The sequence below is a fragment of the Chrysemys picta genome, chromosome 7 (assembly GCF_011386835.1).
Source record: "Chrysemys picta bellii isolate R12L10 chromosome 7, ASM1138683v2, whole genome shotgun sequence".
Classification (NCBI taxonomy): domain Eukaryota; kingdom Metazoa; phylum Chordata; order Testudines; family Emydidae; genus Chrysemys; species Chrysemys picta.
In genome coordinates, this window is record NC_088797.1 from 21,025,480 (window position 1) to 21,043,280 (window position 17,801).

General features: G+C 45.9%; 1 protein-coding gene across 4 annotated transcripts in view; it reads right to left on the reverse strand.

Moving 5' to 3' along the window:
* Window positions 1–9,630: 9,630 nt before the first annotated feature.
* Window positions 9,631–17,801, reverse strand: part of LOC101953297 (uncharacterized) — an 83,130-nt gene continuing 74,959 nt past the window's right edge. For all 4 annotated transcript variants that reach the window (XM_065550913.1, XM_065550912.1, XM_065550911.1 and 1 more), the window contains 3 exons: window positions 14,302–14,446; window positions 12,997–13,143; window positions 9,631–10,810 (listed from right to left, as the gene is read on the reverse strand). In XM_065550913.1, the coding sequence (XP_065406985.1) occupies window positions 10,621–10,810; window positions 12,997–13,143; window positions 14,302–14,446 (482 nt within the window). In that variant the 3' untranslated portion in view covers window positions 9,631–10,620. The remainder of the gene's footprint in view (window positions 10,811–12,996; window positions 13,144–14,301; window positions 14,447–17,801) is intronic.

Consider the following 17,801-nt stretch of genomic DNA (forward strand, 5'->3'; position numbering starts at 1 on the left):
TGAGGTGAAACCGTAAGCTTTGTCTAAATGATACATGACTTAAGCACACTGCTTTGAAATGATTTGGCTCCAGCTGGATATGACTAAAAGAGAGAGAGCGTTTGCCCCCCAAAGTGCGACTCCTTCATTCATTCATGTGCAAGCTCAGAATTGTTAGTTTAGAACATACAATTTAAGAGCCAGATATTCAGCTGGTGTAAATTGCTGCATGACTACGCCCATTTACACAGCTGAGAGTCTGGCCAGGGAAATCTATCTATACACACACATTTGCTGAAAAGGAAATCTGTTAATAACATGTCTGAAGGGAGTTCTCCTCATGGAAAACAAGCAGCAGATTATTCTAAACTGTATTTTGTTTCTTTGTACATTTATAGAGCAATAAAGAAGAGCCTAGTATCTCTTAGGAGGAGTTGGTAGAACCACATATAGTTAAGGTTGACCAAACCTTTGCAACCGTGTTTTCAGTTGTTTATAACTTTGCCAAAACTGTAATGATCTAGGCTGAAATTTTCCAAGCCAGGTGTTTGCCTCGGGCTTTTTTTTTTTTCTGAAAAGTTTCAGCTAAAATGTTTCGTGTTTCTGAAAACAAAAGCGGGGGGTGGGAGGGAGGAAGTTGTTTTGCCCATATTAAAAAGTTTTTACAACCATTTCAATTAGAAGCTCTAGTGTCTCCTTGCTTTGGAGCAAGGTCTTGAAAACTGGCAGGGAAGTGGGCTGTGTGTTAGGTATTCACCTTTTGCTGTATCCATGAGAAACCATCCAATTTTTTTTTTAAAGCATGCCATCATGTAATTAAAGACCTCTAATACATATACACAAAGGGGATGAATTAAGCTTGCTCAAGCAACCTTAATTCTGGCATTCCCTAACTCCTGAGTGTTTGACTTTGCAACCTTTTAATCTAGATTTTGTATACAATTTTCCACTTACACACACACACACACACACACACACACACACACACACACACACACACACACACACACACAGTAAACTGTAATATTCAAGAACAATATGGAGAGCTAAGAAAGACATTCAGACAACCTTGAATGTCTCTGATGTTTTGCTAGTTTGTGTCACTACCTGGAGATTGTGTCTACAAGCCTTTTGAGACTGCTAAGAAGGAGTTAACTCGCACCTCAGATATTTGTCTAGCTAGGATGTGGGTCAGGGGAAGGAGCTAACTACAAAGACCCTCTCCTGGGATGCAGGAAAGGAATCTCAGTGGCTATTCTGGGTGATTACACACTGATCTCAAGGCCCACCGTGGCCAGGCACAATGGAGGACTGGCACTGACTGCTCATCGCCCACTGGAATAGCCTGGTAATAGCATGAAATTATGTTCTGGCTTCATGTAGCATGACTGGATAGATTCCATCAGCTCTAGCTCCTATACAGGCTTGGACATTAGAAAGCATTTTATCTAGAGAAGGCATGCTGGCCCAGCTCTTAGCAAAAATTGTCCTTGTGCTCTTTAACTTCCACCAGAGATGCGGAGTTGGAATAGCTCAGCCAGAGGACAGCGCTTCTCATGATTCAGCTGTTTAGAACTGCAATGTTGGGAATAGGTATAAGGTTCTTGATCTCAGGTCCTGTCAGGGATTTAATCTCACAGCATTCTAGCAATGAGCAAGGGAAAATTACCCCTTGACGGGATGTATACATGTCTCTGTGTGGAGGGGGTGGGGGGAGTTTGTGATATGTAAAATAGGTGTAAAGAGATAGTAATTGATTAGGTTGATCATGACTAAGTCTACCAGTGTATTGTGTTTTCCAAACTGCTCCATTCCCTGAAGCTCTCTTCGCTGTCATGTGCGTATCCATCTGCAGTGGTTCTGGATACAAAAGGGAGAGACTGAAACAACCGATTTAACAGATGAAAGCCCCACCCAAACCGTCTGATCCTGAGAATGGCCGCTCAAGTCATCTCCACCCCCTGCCTCCCCTGCATTAAGTGGATAAGTAGAGGAGTGCTGTGGAAATCCCACTGAGGGTAGTATGAGTGCAGAGAGACAGGGGTGAGTCAGCAGCTCCAGAGCCCTCTCTTAATCAGGGTAAAGATCCAGAATGATCTTTGCTCCACTGTCATGGTCACTGACCCCCAGCCACAGAGACTTCGGTTGGGCTTTTCATGGGGATGGAAAACACATTCATAGAACCTACCCAGTACTTTTGTGGGAGAGGGTGAATCCTCCCCCATTGCTCCATATTCTACTCCTCAAAGCTACCAGCAGACTGACCCATCTTCCACAGCATATCTCCCTTGCTTGTGGGTCAACTACAGAACAATTCAAGGTGCTGCCCCATCTCTTTTCAGAGCCTGTGAGCGCCTTGTCTCCTTAGCAGGCTAAGCCACTGGCAGTGTAACAAACCCATCCTTTAAATATGGAGATTGCAATGGTACATGCAAGAGGAAGCCACTGAACGACCGAGGTGCTAAAGGAGCACTCACGGAAGATAAGGCCATTGCAGAGAAGCTAAGTGGACTCTTTGCATCTGTCTTCAGTGCAGAGGATGTGAGGGAGATTCCCACAACTGAGCCATTCTTTTTGGTGACACATCTGGTGAACTGGCCCAGATTGAGGTATCAGTAGAGGAGGTTTTGGAACAAATTGATAAATTTAACAGTAATAAGTCACCAGGACCAGATGGTATTCACTCAAGAGTTCTGGAGGAACTCCTAGCTGAAATCACAAAACTACTAAGTGTGGTATGTAACCTATTGCTTTGATTTTAATAGGGCTGGCATTAGATTTGCTGGGCCTGGGGCCAAAGCTGAAGCCCATGTCCCACCGCCTAGGTGGCTTCAGCCCTGGATAGCAGGGCTCAGGTTACATGCCCCTGCCTGGGGCTGAAGCCCTTTGGCTTTGCCCTCCCCCCCCCCACGTCTGGAGAGGTGTGGCTTGGGCTTTAGGCCCCTCAACTCAGAGCGGCTGGCAAGCTCAGGCTTCAGTCCCACTCCTGGGGTCGTGTTGTAATTTTTGTTGCCAGAAGGAAGTCGTGGTGCAATGAAGTTTGAGAACCGCTGGTTTAGATTAAGGCCCAAGAGGCAATCCTGGTTAGAGGCTGATAAGCCTAACTACAGTACCCGGCAAATTGGTTGAAACTATAGCAAGGAACAGGATTATCAGCCACCTAGATAAACATGATATGTTGGGGAAGAATCAACACGGCTTCTGTAAAGAGAAATCAATTAGAATTCTTTGAGGGTGTCAACAAGCATGTGGACAAGGATGATCCGGTGGATATAGTGTACTTGGACGTTCACAAAGCCTTTGACAAGGTCCCTCATCTAATACTCTTAAGCAGTCATGGGATAAAAGGGACGGACCCCTCATGGATCAGTAACTGGTTAAAAGATAGGAAACAAAGGGAAGGAATAAATGGTCAGTTTTCACAGTGAAGAGAGGTAAATAGGGGGTCCTCCAAGGATCTGCACTGGGGCCAGTGCTGTTCAACACATTAATAGGAGCTGGGAAAAGGGGGTAAACAGTGAGGTGACAAAGGTTGCAGATGATACAAAATTACTCAAGTTAGGTAAATCCAAAGTAGACTGCAAAGAGTTACGAAGGGATCTCACAAAACTGGATGACTGGGCGACAAAATGACAGATGAAATTCAGTGTTGATAAATGCAAAGTAATGCGCATTGGAAAACATAATTCCAGCTATGCATACAAAATGATGAGGTTTAAATTAGCTGTTACCACTCAAGAGAAAGATCTTGGAGTCATCATGGCTAGTTCTCTGAAAACATCTGATCAGCATGCAATGGCAGTCAAAAGAGTGAACAGAATGTTAGGAACCATTAGGAAAGGGATAGAAAATAAGACAAAAAGTATCTTAATGCCACTATATACATCCATGGTACGCCCGCACCTTGAATACTGTGTGAAGTTCTGGTCACCCGATCTCAAAAAAATATATATTGGGGGGAAAAGTACAGAGAAGGGCAACAAAAATGATTAAGGGTATGGAATGGCTGCCATATGAGGAGAGATTAATAAGACTGGGACTTTTCAGCTTGGAAAAGAGACGACTAAGAGGTATGATATGATTATGATATGATAGAGGTCTATTAAATCATGACTGGTGTGGAGAAAGTAAATAAGGAAGTGTTATTTACTCCTTCTCATAACACAAGAGCTAGGGGTCACCAAATTAAATTAATAGGAAAATCAGTAATATTTGGGTACAAATCAGGCTGCAAAAGAAGCATGGCACTTTGCAAAATGTTTTCGTTTTGCTGCAGAGTTAAGCGGGCCTGGCTGCACTCAGGCAGGGCTGCCCAGAGTGGGGGGCAAGTGGGGCAAATTGTCCCAGGCCCCGGGCCCTGCAGGGACCCAGCGAGCCCTGGCCGAGAATCCCTTTCCTGGCTAGAGGTGGCGGGGGGCCCTTCAGTGGCACTTCGGTGGCGGAGGGCCCTTCAGTCGCTCCGGGTCTTCGGTGGCAGGCGGCCCTTCAGTGCCGCTGAAGACACGGAGCGAATGAAGGACCCGCCGCCGCCGAAGACTCAGAGCGCCGCCCGGTGAGTACAAGCGCTGCTCCCCCGCTTTGCCCCAGGCCCCCTGAATCCTCTGGGCGGCCCTGCACTCAGGCCTAGCTAGAAAAGCTTTCTGTCCACTCCAGTTGCAGAGACAATTAGTATGGTAGAAACCAGATAGATAGGGGAATCCTGATGGAGACCTGAAATACTTTAAAAACAACACACCTTTTGGAGATCCCATATCAATAAAAGAAAAATGCAGCTAAGCCTGCAGACTGCAGGCAGGGAAAGCTCCCATTGGCTCCCATAACAGGTTTGAATTCCCACATTGATGATTTTAAATTACATTAAACAAAATATTTGAAAAAAAATAACCATTTCCTCCTTTACTTACCCACCAGAGTTTTGGGTTCCCCCTCAATGGGCGAAACTCTTGCACAGACGTGCCCACAAGAACGCCTCTGGCAGCAAAATGGCTCAACAACTTTTCGCTGGAAGAAAACCACCCAGAGTGACCAGCCCCTGAAAAGCAGCTTCAAGCAAAGGAAGAAAGAGAGTCTGAACCTTCTCCAGACACAAAAGATGTCATTCTGATGCTCTGGTGATTGGTGCCATAGAAATACCCTGGATGGAGAGAGATGCTATAGTGATATTCTGAATTATAGGTGAAGCTTGCGATAGAGCTTGTAAAAGGGAGATCATTGACAGCACAGGAGACAGAGTCTCCCTACTCTCAGTTCTGTTGCCCAGCATCACTGCAGCTGACAGCAGCAATTGCAGGGAAAGTCCTGCCCAGCCTTTGCAGCTCCGGGATGGAAGTTGCCCAGTGTAAATGGAACCTTAATTTAATTTGGCTGCCAAACTCTAATAAGTCTCTACTGAGCATGTGCAAACTGTGATTTTTCAGAGGCCAAATTTGGGCACTTTTTCATGGGAACAGCAAAAGGCGCAACCCTAACACCAGGAAGACCCCCACCCCTGCCACGTTTCAAGTCCCTGATCCAAAGCATGGAGGCACTAGAGCTTCTAAAACAATTTCTTACAACTAATTCATTAACATGGGCAAAGCAACATATTTCCCCCTAATCTTGTTCTCAGAAATGGCTGAACCATTTTTGCTGAAATTTTCCAAAAATTTCAGCCAGAGGTAGACACTCAGCATGGAAAATTTCAGCCCAAATGATTAAAGTTTGGCAGAGTTATAAGCAACTGAAGCTGGATTCTTATAATGGGAAGTGTTGGAAAACTTCACCTATAGATAGAGCTACCCGTGCCACCTATAATACACATGATGCCGAGGCACTCTGGTGGGCACGTTAGAAAGGCAGCCAGACAGACGTTACTAACATGCAAAGCAGCGTATGAAATTCAGGAAATGCATCGCCGCACATGGATTTAGATGTTAGTGATCTATCCTCTCCTGCATAAACATAGATCTCTGAATTGAAGTTTTAACCCTTCTGATAGCTTTTACTCTGTGATTTTTAGCTATACATATGCATTCTGCGACACCCCCCCTCAGATAGAGAGAATATAATTGTAAAGCATTTCATAATGCTTAATAAAGGTTCAATGAATGGTGTCCTGATACTCAGTCTCAGCAAAGACAGCAGGACTGAATAGCAGGGGGCTGGTAGGTCAGAAGAGAGGTGCTTTGGCAGAGCTGTGTGTGGAGGCAGAGGGCACAGGAACGGAGTAGTAGGGGACGCTGAGGTGGATTGGTAGAGCTGTTTAGGGCCTGGGACTGGAACCGAAGGTAATGCACAGATAGGGATAGGGAAACACAGCAGAGATGGTGGTGCCCAAAAATGAATATGAACGTATGCTGCAGTCTCCAGTTCATTGGCAGAGCGGTGCAGCAGCTTGCACTTGGAAAAGCAGGGGGTGGAGCAAGTCAAGAACATGGTGCATTACAATAGCCGCATAGGGGTACACACCCTGCCCACATTGCAGCTGGCTTTAGCCATAGGGGTACACACCCTGCCCACACTGCAGCTGGCTTTAGCCATAGGGGTACACACCCTGCCCACACTGCAGCTGGCTTTAGCCATAGGGGTACACACCCTGCCCACATTGCAGCTGGCTTTAGCCATAGGGGTACACACCCTGCCCACACTGCAGCTGGCTTTAGCCATAGGTCTCGGGCCTTCCGTTTTATGAGCAAGAAATACACTCACAATATAAAATCTAAAATAAATTAAGCAGTGAGAATTTCCGACTGCTCTCTGGGTTAAATGGTTTTGCTGTCCTGAAGGGTCATGGTCTTGAACTGCCAGCCAAGCACCTCCCACATGCAAAACAACTGCCCCAAAGGAAGAAGTGCTTTACCAAAGCAATGGCGATTCAGAAATCCACATGCCTTTATCAGGCTCGGGGTCCCATTTTCACATTATGCTCATCGTCAGTGAAAGCAAAAGAAAACCAGACATGAAAATGGAACTCTGATCACACGTGCAGCAGAACTTCCTGCAGCCAACTCTGTGCATGAGCAGAGAGATGAAGCAATCCAAACGGAGAAAAAGGTCTGCAGTGGCCAGCGGCGGCTCCAGGCACCAGTGCTCCAAGCGCGTGCCTGGGGCGGCAAGCCCCAGGCAGGAGGTCCGCCGGTCCCACGGATTCGGTGGCAATTCAGCGGCGGGTACGCCAAAGCCGCGGGACTGACGGACCTCCCGCTGGCATGCTGCCGAATCCGCGGGACCAGGGACCTCCCACAGGCATGCCGCCAAAGGCAGCCTGCCTGCCATGCTTGGGGTGGCAAAAAAGCTAGAGTCGCTCCTGGCAGTGGCGATTGTCATTTTCGCTTAGTAAAGGGAATATTTGATGCTGCATAGATAAAAACCAAAAGGGTTTTAATGACCCGGTATAAGAAGACTGGATTCAGAGAAGAGGCACTGTTGCCAGGCAACCTAATACCATAGAGACTGGAAGTTTATGGGGCTTGTTATGGCAAGACAGGTGCAGCCAAGTATGGATTGAATCTTGAGAGATGTGAGAACCTGCCACTCAATGCCCTGTGGGTAGCCATGGATTAATTTTCACTATAGTCCCTTGCAGGGCCGGCTCCAGCCCAAATGGCGAAGAAAAATAAAAAATAAAAAATAAAGCTGCGATCGGTGGCACTTCGGCGACGCTGCTTCATTCTTCAGTGGCAATTTGGCGCCCGGTCCCTCCCTCCAAGAGGGACTGAGGAACCCCCTGCTGAATTGCCGCCGAAGACCCGGATGTGCCGCCCCTTTCCATTGGCCGCCCCAAGCACCTGCTTCCTTTGCTGGTGCCTGGAGCTGGCCCTGGTTCCTTGCTTAGAATAAGTTTCTTTTTGAAAAACCCTCTATCACAGGGGTAGTTATCGTAACCTTGGCTCATAGCCTCATTAAACCACATTCTAATCATCCTCTTTCAAACACCGAGGCCCTGTCCATAACACTGCTGAATCTGTTGTAGACGCAACTGTATGTAAACATAGCTGGGTTCTAGATAGATTTTCTTCTGAGAAGCATCCTATAACCATATTGGAAAATCACATTATACCTTACCTACTGTGATGAAGTGAGCATTTTTGGTAAGATTTTTTCTGAAGCCTATGAGTGCCTCAGTTTCCCCTATACTTTGAACGGTTACCCAGTTGGGGAAAGGACTAAGTTTGGTCTCAGGGCAGGCTGAGGGCTTGGCTACACTTACAGCGCTGCAGTGTCACTGGTGCAACTGCCCCTTTGCAGTGCTTCAGTCAAGGTGTTGAAGGAAGAAGCCCTCTCATCGACACAGGGTTGTCTGCACTCAGGGTCAGGTTGGTATGACTGCATTGCTCAGAGGTGTGGATTTTTCACAGCCCTGAGCAATGCAGTTATACCGATGTACATTTGTAAGGTAGACCAGGTCTAAGAGATAGTTGTGTGTGCATTGCCTAGCTGTCTCAGTAATCTGAATGGGTCATTAAAAAGGACCAGCCTTGGCTGACTTATATCAATGGAAAATCCAAGAAGACAATGGCAAACCCAAGCACCAGGACATTGACACCAACAATGCTGAGGGCAGAGGATGTCCCTGCCTCTCAGCAAGGAAGCTGAGCAGATACTCCCAGCTCGAGAATGAAGGACTGAGAGGTCTGAGGTGGAGGGATAAGAGTTGGCTTCTGGAAGAAGCTGGGGGCTTTCTCACCTGGGAACCGACTAAGGAAGGAAGTCAAAGAGAGAGACACAGTGCCAGAAAAAGGAGTTCACTACAGCTTGGCAGGTGGCTTGCTCTGGAATGAACAGAATGGCCTGTGCTTTACCCTTCATGTCTCTGTTAACTTAAGGACTTCCTATGCTGTGTTCCAGTTGACTAACAACCCCTACCTACTATTCTGGAAACACTGTTTGAGTGTCCCTGCAAATACTGCGTGAAGAGCATTAACCCCTGAATAGTCTCCACCAGTCTATCTCAGTTGGACTCGCTGAACAGAGCTCAGGGTGTGAAGCAAGAGTTCTGAAGCCCCAGAGGTTCAATCTTGGGAGGCGGTGTGGTCTATGCTGAAGGGAAAGTGAGACCCCTTGGGGGTCTGGAAAATCAAAGGGGTTCCTCCAAGACACTGTTTGAAGTTGGGGACATAGCACTGATCCTGTGGATCTCCGACACCTACCACATGGACTAATCTATGGTCCTATCCTATAGCAATTCATTTGTTTGTTCCCTGACACGGGGGACTGTACTGGCTTGTAGAGTATACAGTACCAAACCATGTTTTAAACATGTTTCTGCACTGTGCTACAGCCCTGCTAATGTCCAGTGCTACAGCATGACTTGGACACACAAGTAAAACAGTTTGATCGTGGCTACACTGCAAGATCAAACCACGTTTTAACTCTGTCAGGGATCCCAAATGCTATGTCGTGGATCCCAATTACAACACATTGGGATCCACGACATAGCAGAATAGATGGGAACTGGTGGAAATAATTGAACTTGTAATCCCCTTTTGCAAGAGCCTTGATTTAGCAGGACTCTTGGAGAGTAACAGACATAACATGGTTAGCTTAGCCTAATGATGAGAACCAATCCTGCTTGTCTGTTCACTACTGTAGCATAATTAGCTGGTATGAAAAGGCTGATATTGTAAAGAAATAAAAGCTGGGTGTGAAAATGAAAGACAAAACCAGGGTGAAACCTTTGATATTTTCTATTCTCTTAATTTATTACTTTTACACAGTTTACTGGAGTGATTGGACCTCTGACTTGGGTAGTTTCTGGCAACTAATGGGTGGTTGGACTGAGGGCTTGAGTTCTCGGGCAGGACTACATAAAACCTGTTGGCTTCAGTGAACAAAAAACAATTTGGGGTTGGGGGTGAATTTCAGTTCATCTGTTTTGCAGCCCTCAGTGTTGGGTTCACCCTGGCTCTCCACACTAAAATTTTACTTCAGATGTCTTCAAGGAGGGGGCAAGAGCTAGTGGACGTTACCAGCCTTCCAGAGTCTCCACATGGTGGGTTCTGGGCCATTCTCCCCTTCCCAAGATCTTTAGATGGAGGCAAACCCTGTCAAGTAGTTCTGGGCCAACTGAGTCACCTCAGGTCTCAGATGGTGAGTAGTGTAGGGCTACCTGGCATCCTTCAGAAGCCTTTTTGGTATTGGGAAGCACAGCAAGCCTGCTTGCCGGCTCCTCAGATGACATCTGGTGGGAAGAGAGGACCATCTAGCTCCTCCTCAAAGATGTTTGTTGGGGGAGTAAAGGCCCACTCCCTCAGAAAGATGGCTGCAGGTTAAGGGAGAGTGGTATGCAGTTGTTGGAAGGCCCAGCCCAGTCCCAGGTTCACATGAAATGGTCTCGAGGTCAGTGCACACCCTTGAGAGCTTTGCTCTGGTAATGAAACCAGAAAAGTTGGATTTTGGCATAAACATTTTCCATGACCCTGCTCCCTGGTTCTCAGCCTACCTGGTAATTAACAACTAGGAAATGCTATCCCCTTTGGCTATTATTGCTCATTGAATATTCACTTTGGTACTAACAAATATCAACTATGAAGTATTAATACAAGATTAAAGAGAGTAAACAGATAACAATATAGCTTGAAAAAAAATATCACATTACATAATGTGATCTGCAGGACTAGAAAAGTGGTCTTGTTATGGTGTTAGCCAACCCTGGAAATGCCTTCATAAAGCGAGAGGGTGTCGCATTGCTGCAGGAGGCTGAGACTGCTTGTGCACACTGTGGGGCAGAGTTTGAAGCATCCTTTCTTTTTGTTTGGGGAATCGGACACTCAGTAACCTGTCTTCCAGTGGGCTGCTTACAGGCGGGGTAGAGGATATTGAAGGAGTCTCAGCATTCACCAAGATGTACCTCCTTAAAAGAAAAACAGAAGACAGAGTCATCTCCAAGTGATTGATATTAAGGTAAAGGTACATGTCAATCTTTCTAAATGCTAATACTGTAGGTACTATGCTTGGAGGAGGTGGGCACTCTATATTCATTTATTCATGCTCTATGATCGTCCAGTTGCGGAAAGGGCAGTTGTTGTTAACTATATGAAGCTAAGTCAAAAGGGGCTGTTAGGAAAACAAGCAGGAAATCAGATAATGACTAGAGGTAAGATACCTCTGAGGAAAATGTGGGGGATGCAGGGCAGAAGGCTAGGTGTGTGGGGGGGTTCAGGGGTCAGGGCAGAGGGCTGGGGTGTGTGGGGGTGCAGGGCAGAAGGGTGGGTGGGAGGGGAGGTCAGGGCAGAGGGCTGGGGTGTGTGGGGGTGCAGGGCAGAAGGCTGGGTATGTGTGTGGGAGGTTCAGGGGTCAGGGCAGAGGGCTGGGGTGCTCGGCTCATGGGGGTGCTCCCAGCCCCCTGCCCTGAGCGGCTCAGGGCAGGGGGCTGGAAGGGATATGCCCTGTTCCACCCCCTTCCCCAAAGCCCCGACCCTACCTCTTCTCTGCCTCCTCTATGGAGCAGGGAGCACACTGCCACTCCTCCCCCTCCCCCTCGCAAGGGCCATCAGCTGATCAGTGCAGGGAAGGAGAGGAGGAAGGGCATGAAAGCAGCACGCTGGGGGAAGAAGCAGGGGTGAGGGGGAAGCTTGGCTGCCGCAGGACCAAGCTTCTGCCTCCTGCCCCCGCAGGGGAGAGCGGTGGGCGGGGGGTTGAGTGGGGCTGGGGGCCGGGACCGCAGCAGGCAGCAGCGTGCCACTCAAAATCGGCTTGCGTGCCGCGTTTGGCACGCGTGCTGTAGGTTGCCGAGCCCTGTCCTATGCTATGTGGTTTTCCTACTGTTAAGAATAAACGATACTTTATTTTGAAGAGGCTGACTGGTCACAGGATACCACTGCTCACAGCTCCCGAGAAGCAGAACTGCAGATACTGAAACTAACTCTGGCCTGTGGGGGTAATCATGGTTAGCACACAGAGGTCTGCAGCTGAGGTCCTGGTGTAAGAAAGGGAGAATCACAGGGTTTCACCCCTCAAAAGGTGACAGCTTGAGGCTCATCACTTGTGGAGGTGCATTCAGAGAGATGCAGCTAGCCCTGTAATCATGACACTATGCATGCTCTTCAAGGGCTCTTGAATAAGCCAGGCAGTCGTATCAGAATTATACTAATAGCTTGACATAGTTATCAAACAACAGCTTCCTTTACTACACCAGAGTGAGCTTCTCAAATATCTCTGGAGGATCAAGACAAAGCAGACTCTCTCCTTTTAGGCAACCTTCCGCATCACTGCTTTACAAACAGCCACAACAAAGTGTTGGGCAGGAGGAGACACCAACCTGGTGTCTATACAACACACACATTCTGAAAATATCTTGATCAGAGTTGTCTTTGTTGGGCACTTCTCGGCCACCTTTGTTCTGTGCCCACTGCAACATTCATAAGTGCAGGCAGCCACCACCTGTATGTCCAACAGTTTGGGCTGCTGTCTACTTACCATAAAGGCCTGTTCTCTGCTCTGAGAGTCACTGTTCAAAGGGGTGGGATTTCCAAACTTGGGCTCTGCATGTCTCTGCTCCAGGATTGGTCCTGCTTTGAGCAGAGGGTTGGACTAGATGACCTCCTGAGGTCCCTTCCAACCCGGATATTCTATGATTCTATGATATGTATAGTGCTGGCTGAAATGACCTATTCTCACTTCATGACACCTGGTAACTTAGCAGATAATTCCCTGGATTGCTTTGTAAACACTGGTCATTTCTGCTAGGAAGTGCAGCTTTCTGTGCTGCTGTTATTATACCTTAGATAAAATTGTGAATTTGCCCCAAATAAATTCCTTTTTTTTGCTGAGAAATCTGACTCTTACTTTTGAAATAAAATAAAATAAAATTCAGGGTGAACATGAGAACCCTTTTACTATTTTACACATTTATTAAATGCAATTTTTGCCTTTCCTGGGTTTTTGCCAGCAGTGAGACTGCTGTACGCATCTTTACCGAGGGAACAATGGGATCAGACTGTAGCCAGTGAGTGAAGCTTGATGGGAGTAGGAAAAGCTGGGGGAACAAGAGTGATTATTCATCATGGGTTGGCAGACACAGAGGGCTTCTCTACTTACCCTTTGCTAGGGATTGATTTTGTTGGCTGCAGATTTCTCTCTACAAGGAGGCTGCTTGCTTTGCCTTCTTTAAACAAGTCCAGCATCGTCCTTGGGTAACGCAGTTTTCCCTCCAAGTCATGGGTGGTCACAGGTCCCCAGGCTAGTCTATAACATCACATTAGATTAATTTCAAATAATGGGAGTAAAAGAAGATTAAAAAACAAGATGAAAACACGAGTTATGAAGGCATACTTAAGAACCAAAAAATACAGGGTCTAGATGGAAATCTCAGTTCAGGGGAGGCCATCACTCCCCTAAGAAACCAATCTCAAATGGAAAACTGTTGGCTTAGGATTTAAACTTCTCCAAAAATCAGAGTCTGTGGCTGCCTGATATTGTGCAGTGACACTGCTCTGCCCTGGAAGTGCCACTGGAAGAGGCAGCCTTTGCTTCCAGCCCAGGGCTGGAACGCAACGTTCGGAATCTTCCTCCTCTGGCAGAAAGGAACGGAAACATTGTCCCTAAATTGCACACGGAGCAGCTAATGCACAGAGGTGAAGTGACTTGCCCATGACCACATGGTGAGTCGCTGGTAGACCAAGGAACAGAACCCAGGTGTCCTGATTCCCAGTCCCCTCTTTAGCAGCTAGCCCATGTTCCTTCCCCTTCCTATAGAAAAAAAAACTCCCAGTGAAACTTTTGTGCCATAAAAGGCAGTGCGCTGCAAGAGCTCCTGGATCACTTGTCAAACTGCGGAATCTCTCCTACAACCAGCAAGAGGCGAAAAGTGCTGCAGAGGCAGCAAGCTCGGCTCTTGAACAGCGTTGGGAGAGAGAGTTTCATGATGCACCGCGGTTACTCCTTTCTTGATCAAAGTGCAGTGTTGCTGAGTTCTAAAGGGATTCCTGCCCAGTTCCCCTCAGCGGGGAGGCTGCCTGTTGGAGGCTTGAGTGTGGGGAGAGGGTTTAAAGGAATCACTCATAAAAACCAGAGACTTTATTGGAAGAGGGAAATGCAGAGGGGGGAAAAAAACAGTCCTCCAGTGCTTGCACTGTCCCATTCAAACCCTTGGCTTGCATCCAGAACTCATCTCATTGGTCTTCTGAAAAACAAAAAATCACTGAATGCTGAGAGGATGGTGCTGCTGCTCCCCACATGTTCAAATCAATCTACTACAAAGCTAATGAGACTCAGAAAAGGCCTTTACTTTTTACATTTGGCCTGTGAAGCATTAATGTTTCCCGCTGAGTAGTTCACTTGCAAAGGAAGAGTGAGTTGGCTCAGAACTCGGATTTCTCGGCGTGTACTGAATGTTCTGTTTACCTGTAAGGAAACTCCCTGGAAAAGTTGATGGGGGCCTCCTGCATCACAGCGCACGGATGGGAAAGGACATGGGACTTCTTGTGAGGCTGCATCCAAGCAGCAAGCTCTGTTTCAAAGAGGTTTTCAGAAATCTGCAAATTCTGATCTAGAGAATGGGAAGAGAAAGCTAGAAGGCTCTTAATGTATTTTTATATACAGAAATGAACTCAGACAGATATCTAAACAACTGCATCTCACTTGCATGGGTCTGTATGACTGGGAGTGATAGAGACACTAAACTCCAAGCATTTGGGGAAACTTTAAATCACTCAGCATTTTATTGCATTCTTTTCACTTAACACATTTTTTATTTAGTTTATTAAGCCCCTCTCTAGCACTCTATACCCTTATGTATAGAAAGGCTCATTGCATTTATTAAAAAATACTGCTTACATGCAGTGTTTTACATAGAGGGCCAGATTCCGAGGTGATGCATAAAGGAGCATACATTACATGTCAGGAAGAAGGTGTAATTGAATTTAAGGGAGCCCAGGTTGGTGTCACATTCCAAGGGGCCAGAAGACAGGAGTGTAATAGAAGCATCTTCCCGAGGGTGTAATAAAGGTGAGAATTAAAATAACTACCCTGTATTTTAACTTACAGCCTCTTCTGGCTCCTTACTATTTACGTTAAGCCAATTTAGACTCCTTTGGACTCACTTCCTGATATGTAACTTGGGTGACCAGATGTCCCAATTTTATAGGGACAGTCCCGATTTTTGGGCCTTTTTCTTATATAGGCTCCTACTACCCCCCACCCCTGTCCCGATTTTTCTCATTTGCTGTCTGGTTACCCTATATATAACAGGTTTCAGAGTAGCAGCCGTGTTAGTCTGTATCCGCAAAAAGAAGAACAGGACTACTGGTGGCACCTTAGAGACTAACAAATTTATTAGAGCATAAGCTTTCGTGGACTACAGCATCCGAAGAAGTGGGCTGTAGTCCACGAAAGCTTATGCTCTAATAAATTTGTTAGTCTCTAAGGTGCCACAAGTACTCCTGTTCTTCTTTTTGCCTATATATAACCTAAACTACCTATTCTAGTCTCTCTCTAGTCTGTTCCATATAGATTCTCAGGCAAAGCACATTAGCAGGTATCTGAGCTCCCTTCCAGAGTAAAGGGTAAATCTTACCCAGCACCTCTGAATTTGGCCTATTCTTTTGCGGGAATCACTGCAGCAACACAGTATCTATGGGAGTATGGATTACATGATTTTGGCAGTGTATTCTTTTATTCAAACACATCCCTAACCGAAACACCTGCCTCGACGGCTCTCTTCTCCATACTTTAATATTATCTTAATTAAGGAAGAGTGTGACGCTTGTTTGATAAATCTTCTTTATCTGGCATTCATAAACTGAATTATTTGGAGATTGAAACTATTTCCTTTAAATTTGCAAACAGCAATAGGCTGAGCTAAAGGAAATTGTGGGACAGTGGTATTCTGTCTTCTATGAAAGAAGTCCACTTACCTGCCTGTTAGGGCTAAGAGAGAATTTAAAGTGGAGGATCTTACAGTGAAAGACACATTGAGTTCTCTCTCACACAGGTCTTGCCTGCAGTAGAAATGCTGTTACCCGTTCCGGGCTGCTGGAACAATTTTTATAGTGGGGGTGCTGAGAGGCATTGAACCAAACTGTAATGGATATACATGGACACCACTTCAAGCCAGGGAGTGTGGCAGCACCCCCAGCACCAGCATCTATGTACCCATTATTCCCAAAAGGTAGCACTTCCCCACAGGTGCTAGCACAAATAGACAAGAGCTCGTGTAGGCTGTTTTTATCACAGTGTCCTGTAACCCTGCCCAGAGCATTGCCTCTTGGGAATAGTCAGTAAGGACATTTCTAGCAGAGATGCTGCCATGGGCACTTTACATTAGTTTAGATTAAGGAAAATATTATTTTGCACTGAAAGAATGTGCTTTTCTCTTTGCCAATAGTCATTGAATATAAGAGGTAAAACCAGCAACCTAAAGAGCTACAAACCAAGTCTAAAATGTGCCCCAAAATCCAAACAAACCTACACTGCTTCAGCCTTTTATTTGCCCATGTGAAAGAGCTGCCACCCCCACAGCACTGATGGTTTGGCCAAAGTAATAGTTACAGCTAATCCATCTAAAGGCCTATTCAATAGATGGCAGCCAATCAGTCAAGAGCCTGAGAAATGACATCAGAAGATATACACTTGAGGTCACAATCAGAATTAAATCTTCAGTGCAGGGTATATTTTTTCTCTTGATGTCATTAGGCTGCTGATTGGTTAGCCTGCTTTCAATGATCTTTCGATATAGAACTGTTCGGATTGGTTATTAAGGATTACTCTCAGCTGGCTTTAGACCCAAGAAGGGATTTATAGAATCTAATATTAGTAGTATGTATTTAAAGATGGATTTTTGTAAAATCTCAGTAAATATACTTTTAATTTTTCTGATTAATTATATCCCCTGTGGTGCTGTGGCTAGAACTGAGTGAATGATTCCTTGGGAATAATTTACTTGATACATGTAACTTCTTTTTCTGCTTGAGGACAATTTACAAGCAGACCATGATTCCCTCAGATTTGTTTTTAACTTAAATTTACCGCACAACGTTTATTTGTTTTTTCTCTATGGACTGATCAAAAACAGTTCGCTGCAAGTATTGGCTACTCAATATTCCACTGAGCCGTGATTGGTCACAAAAGTCCCATAGTCACAGAAGTCCCATTGCTTTGTTTCTGTTCCTTGGTTATAACTCCTATATGCAAAAGAAAGAGTGAGGAAGCCACTGGAGCTTTGGAGTAGATAAATAGGACCAGGGAATGTTTTGAAACATTAAACCTTTCCCTTCCGGATCAGCCAGACCTTGCCCAAGGCATCATTCCTAGAAAAAACAGGCTACTGTAAAATTTATCGGATGGCTTCTGAGGTGACAATTTTTTTTTCTTATCACATTCACACAAAGCCATTGAGTCTGTGATTCTAGCTGTGAAGGAGGCAGTTCGCTGACAGTATGGCTCATGTGCCAGGAATCTGGCCATGAGTTTGGGGAACACTAACTGTTGTGTCAAACAGTAAGACATCCAAAATAAAATATACTAGGCATATTGCATTTATTGATTTGTAATTTTCACCACAATGTTTACCCAGACTAACTGCAGATGCTTGCACTGCACTACATGCAAAGGGTGAAGTCAGATCTTTTAATTGTCTCTGCACCAGGGCTCTGGTGAAGGGTTTTGCCAGTTTAAAACAATCTGCAATTATTTTAGTGTGAAAATCACTTTCTTTGAGTATTCATGCAAATAATACTCAATCGTGTGTGTGCTCACAGAATCACAGAACTGTAGGGCTGGAGGGATCATTGGCCTGCTAAACCCAGGGTTGTGAGTTCAATCCTTGAGGGGGCCACTTAGGGATCTGGGGCAAAATCAGTACTTGGTCCTGCTAGTGAAGGCAGGGGGCTGGACTCGATGACCTT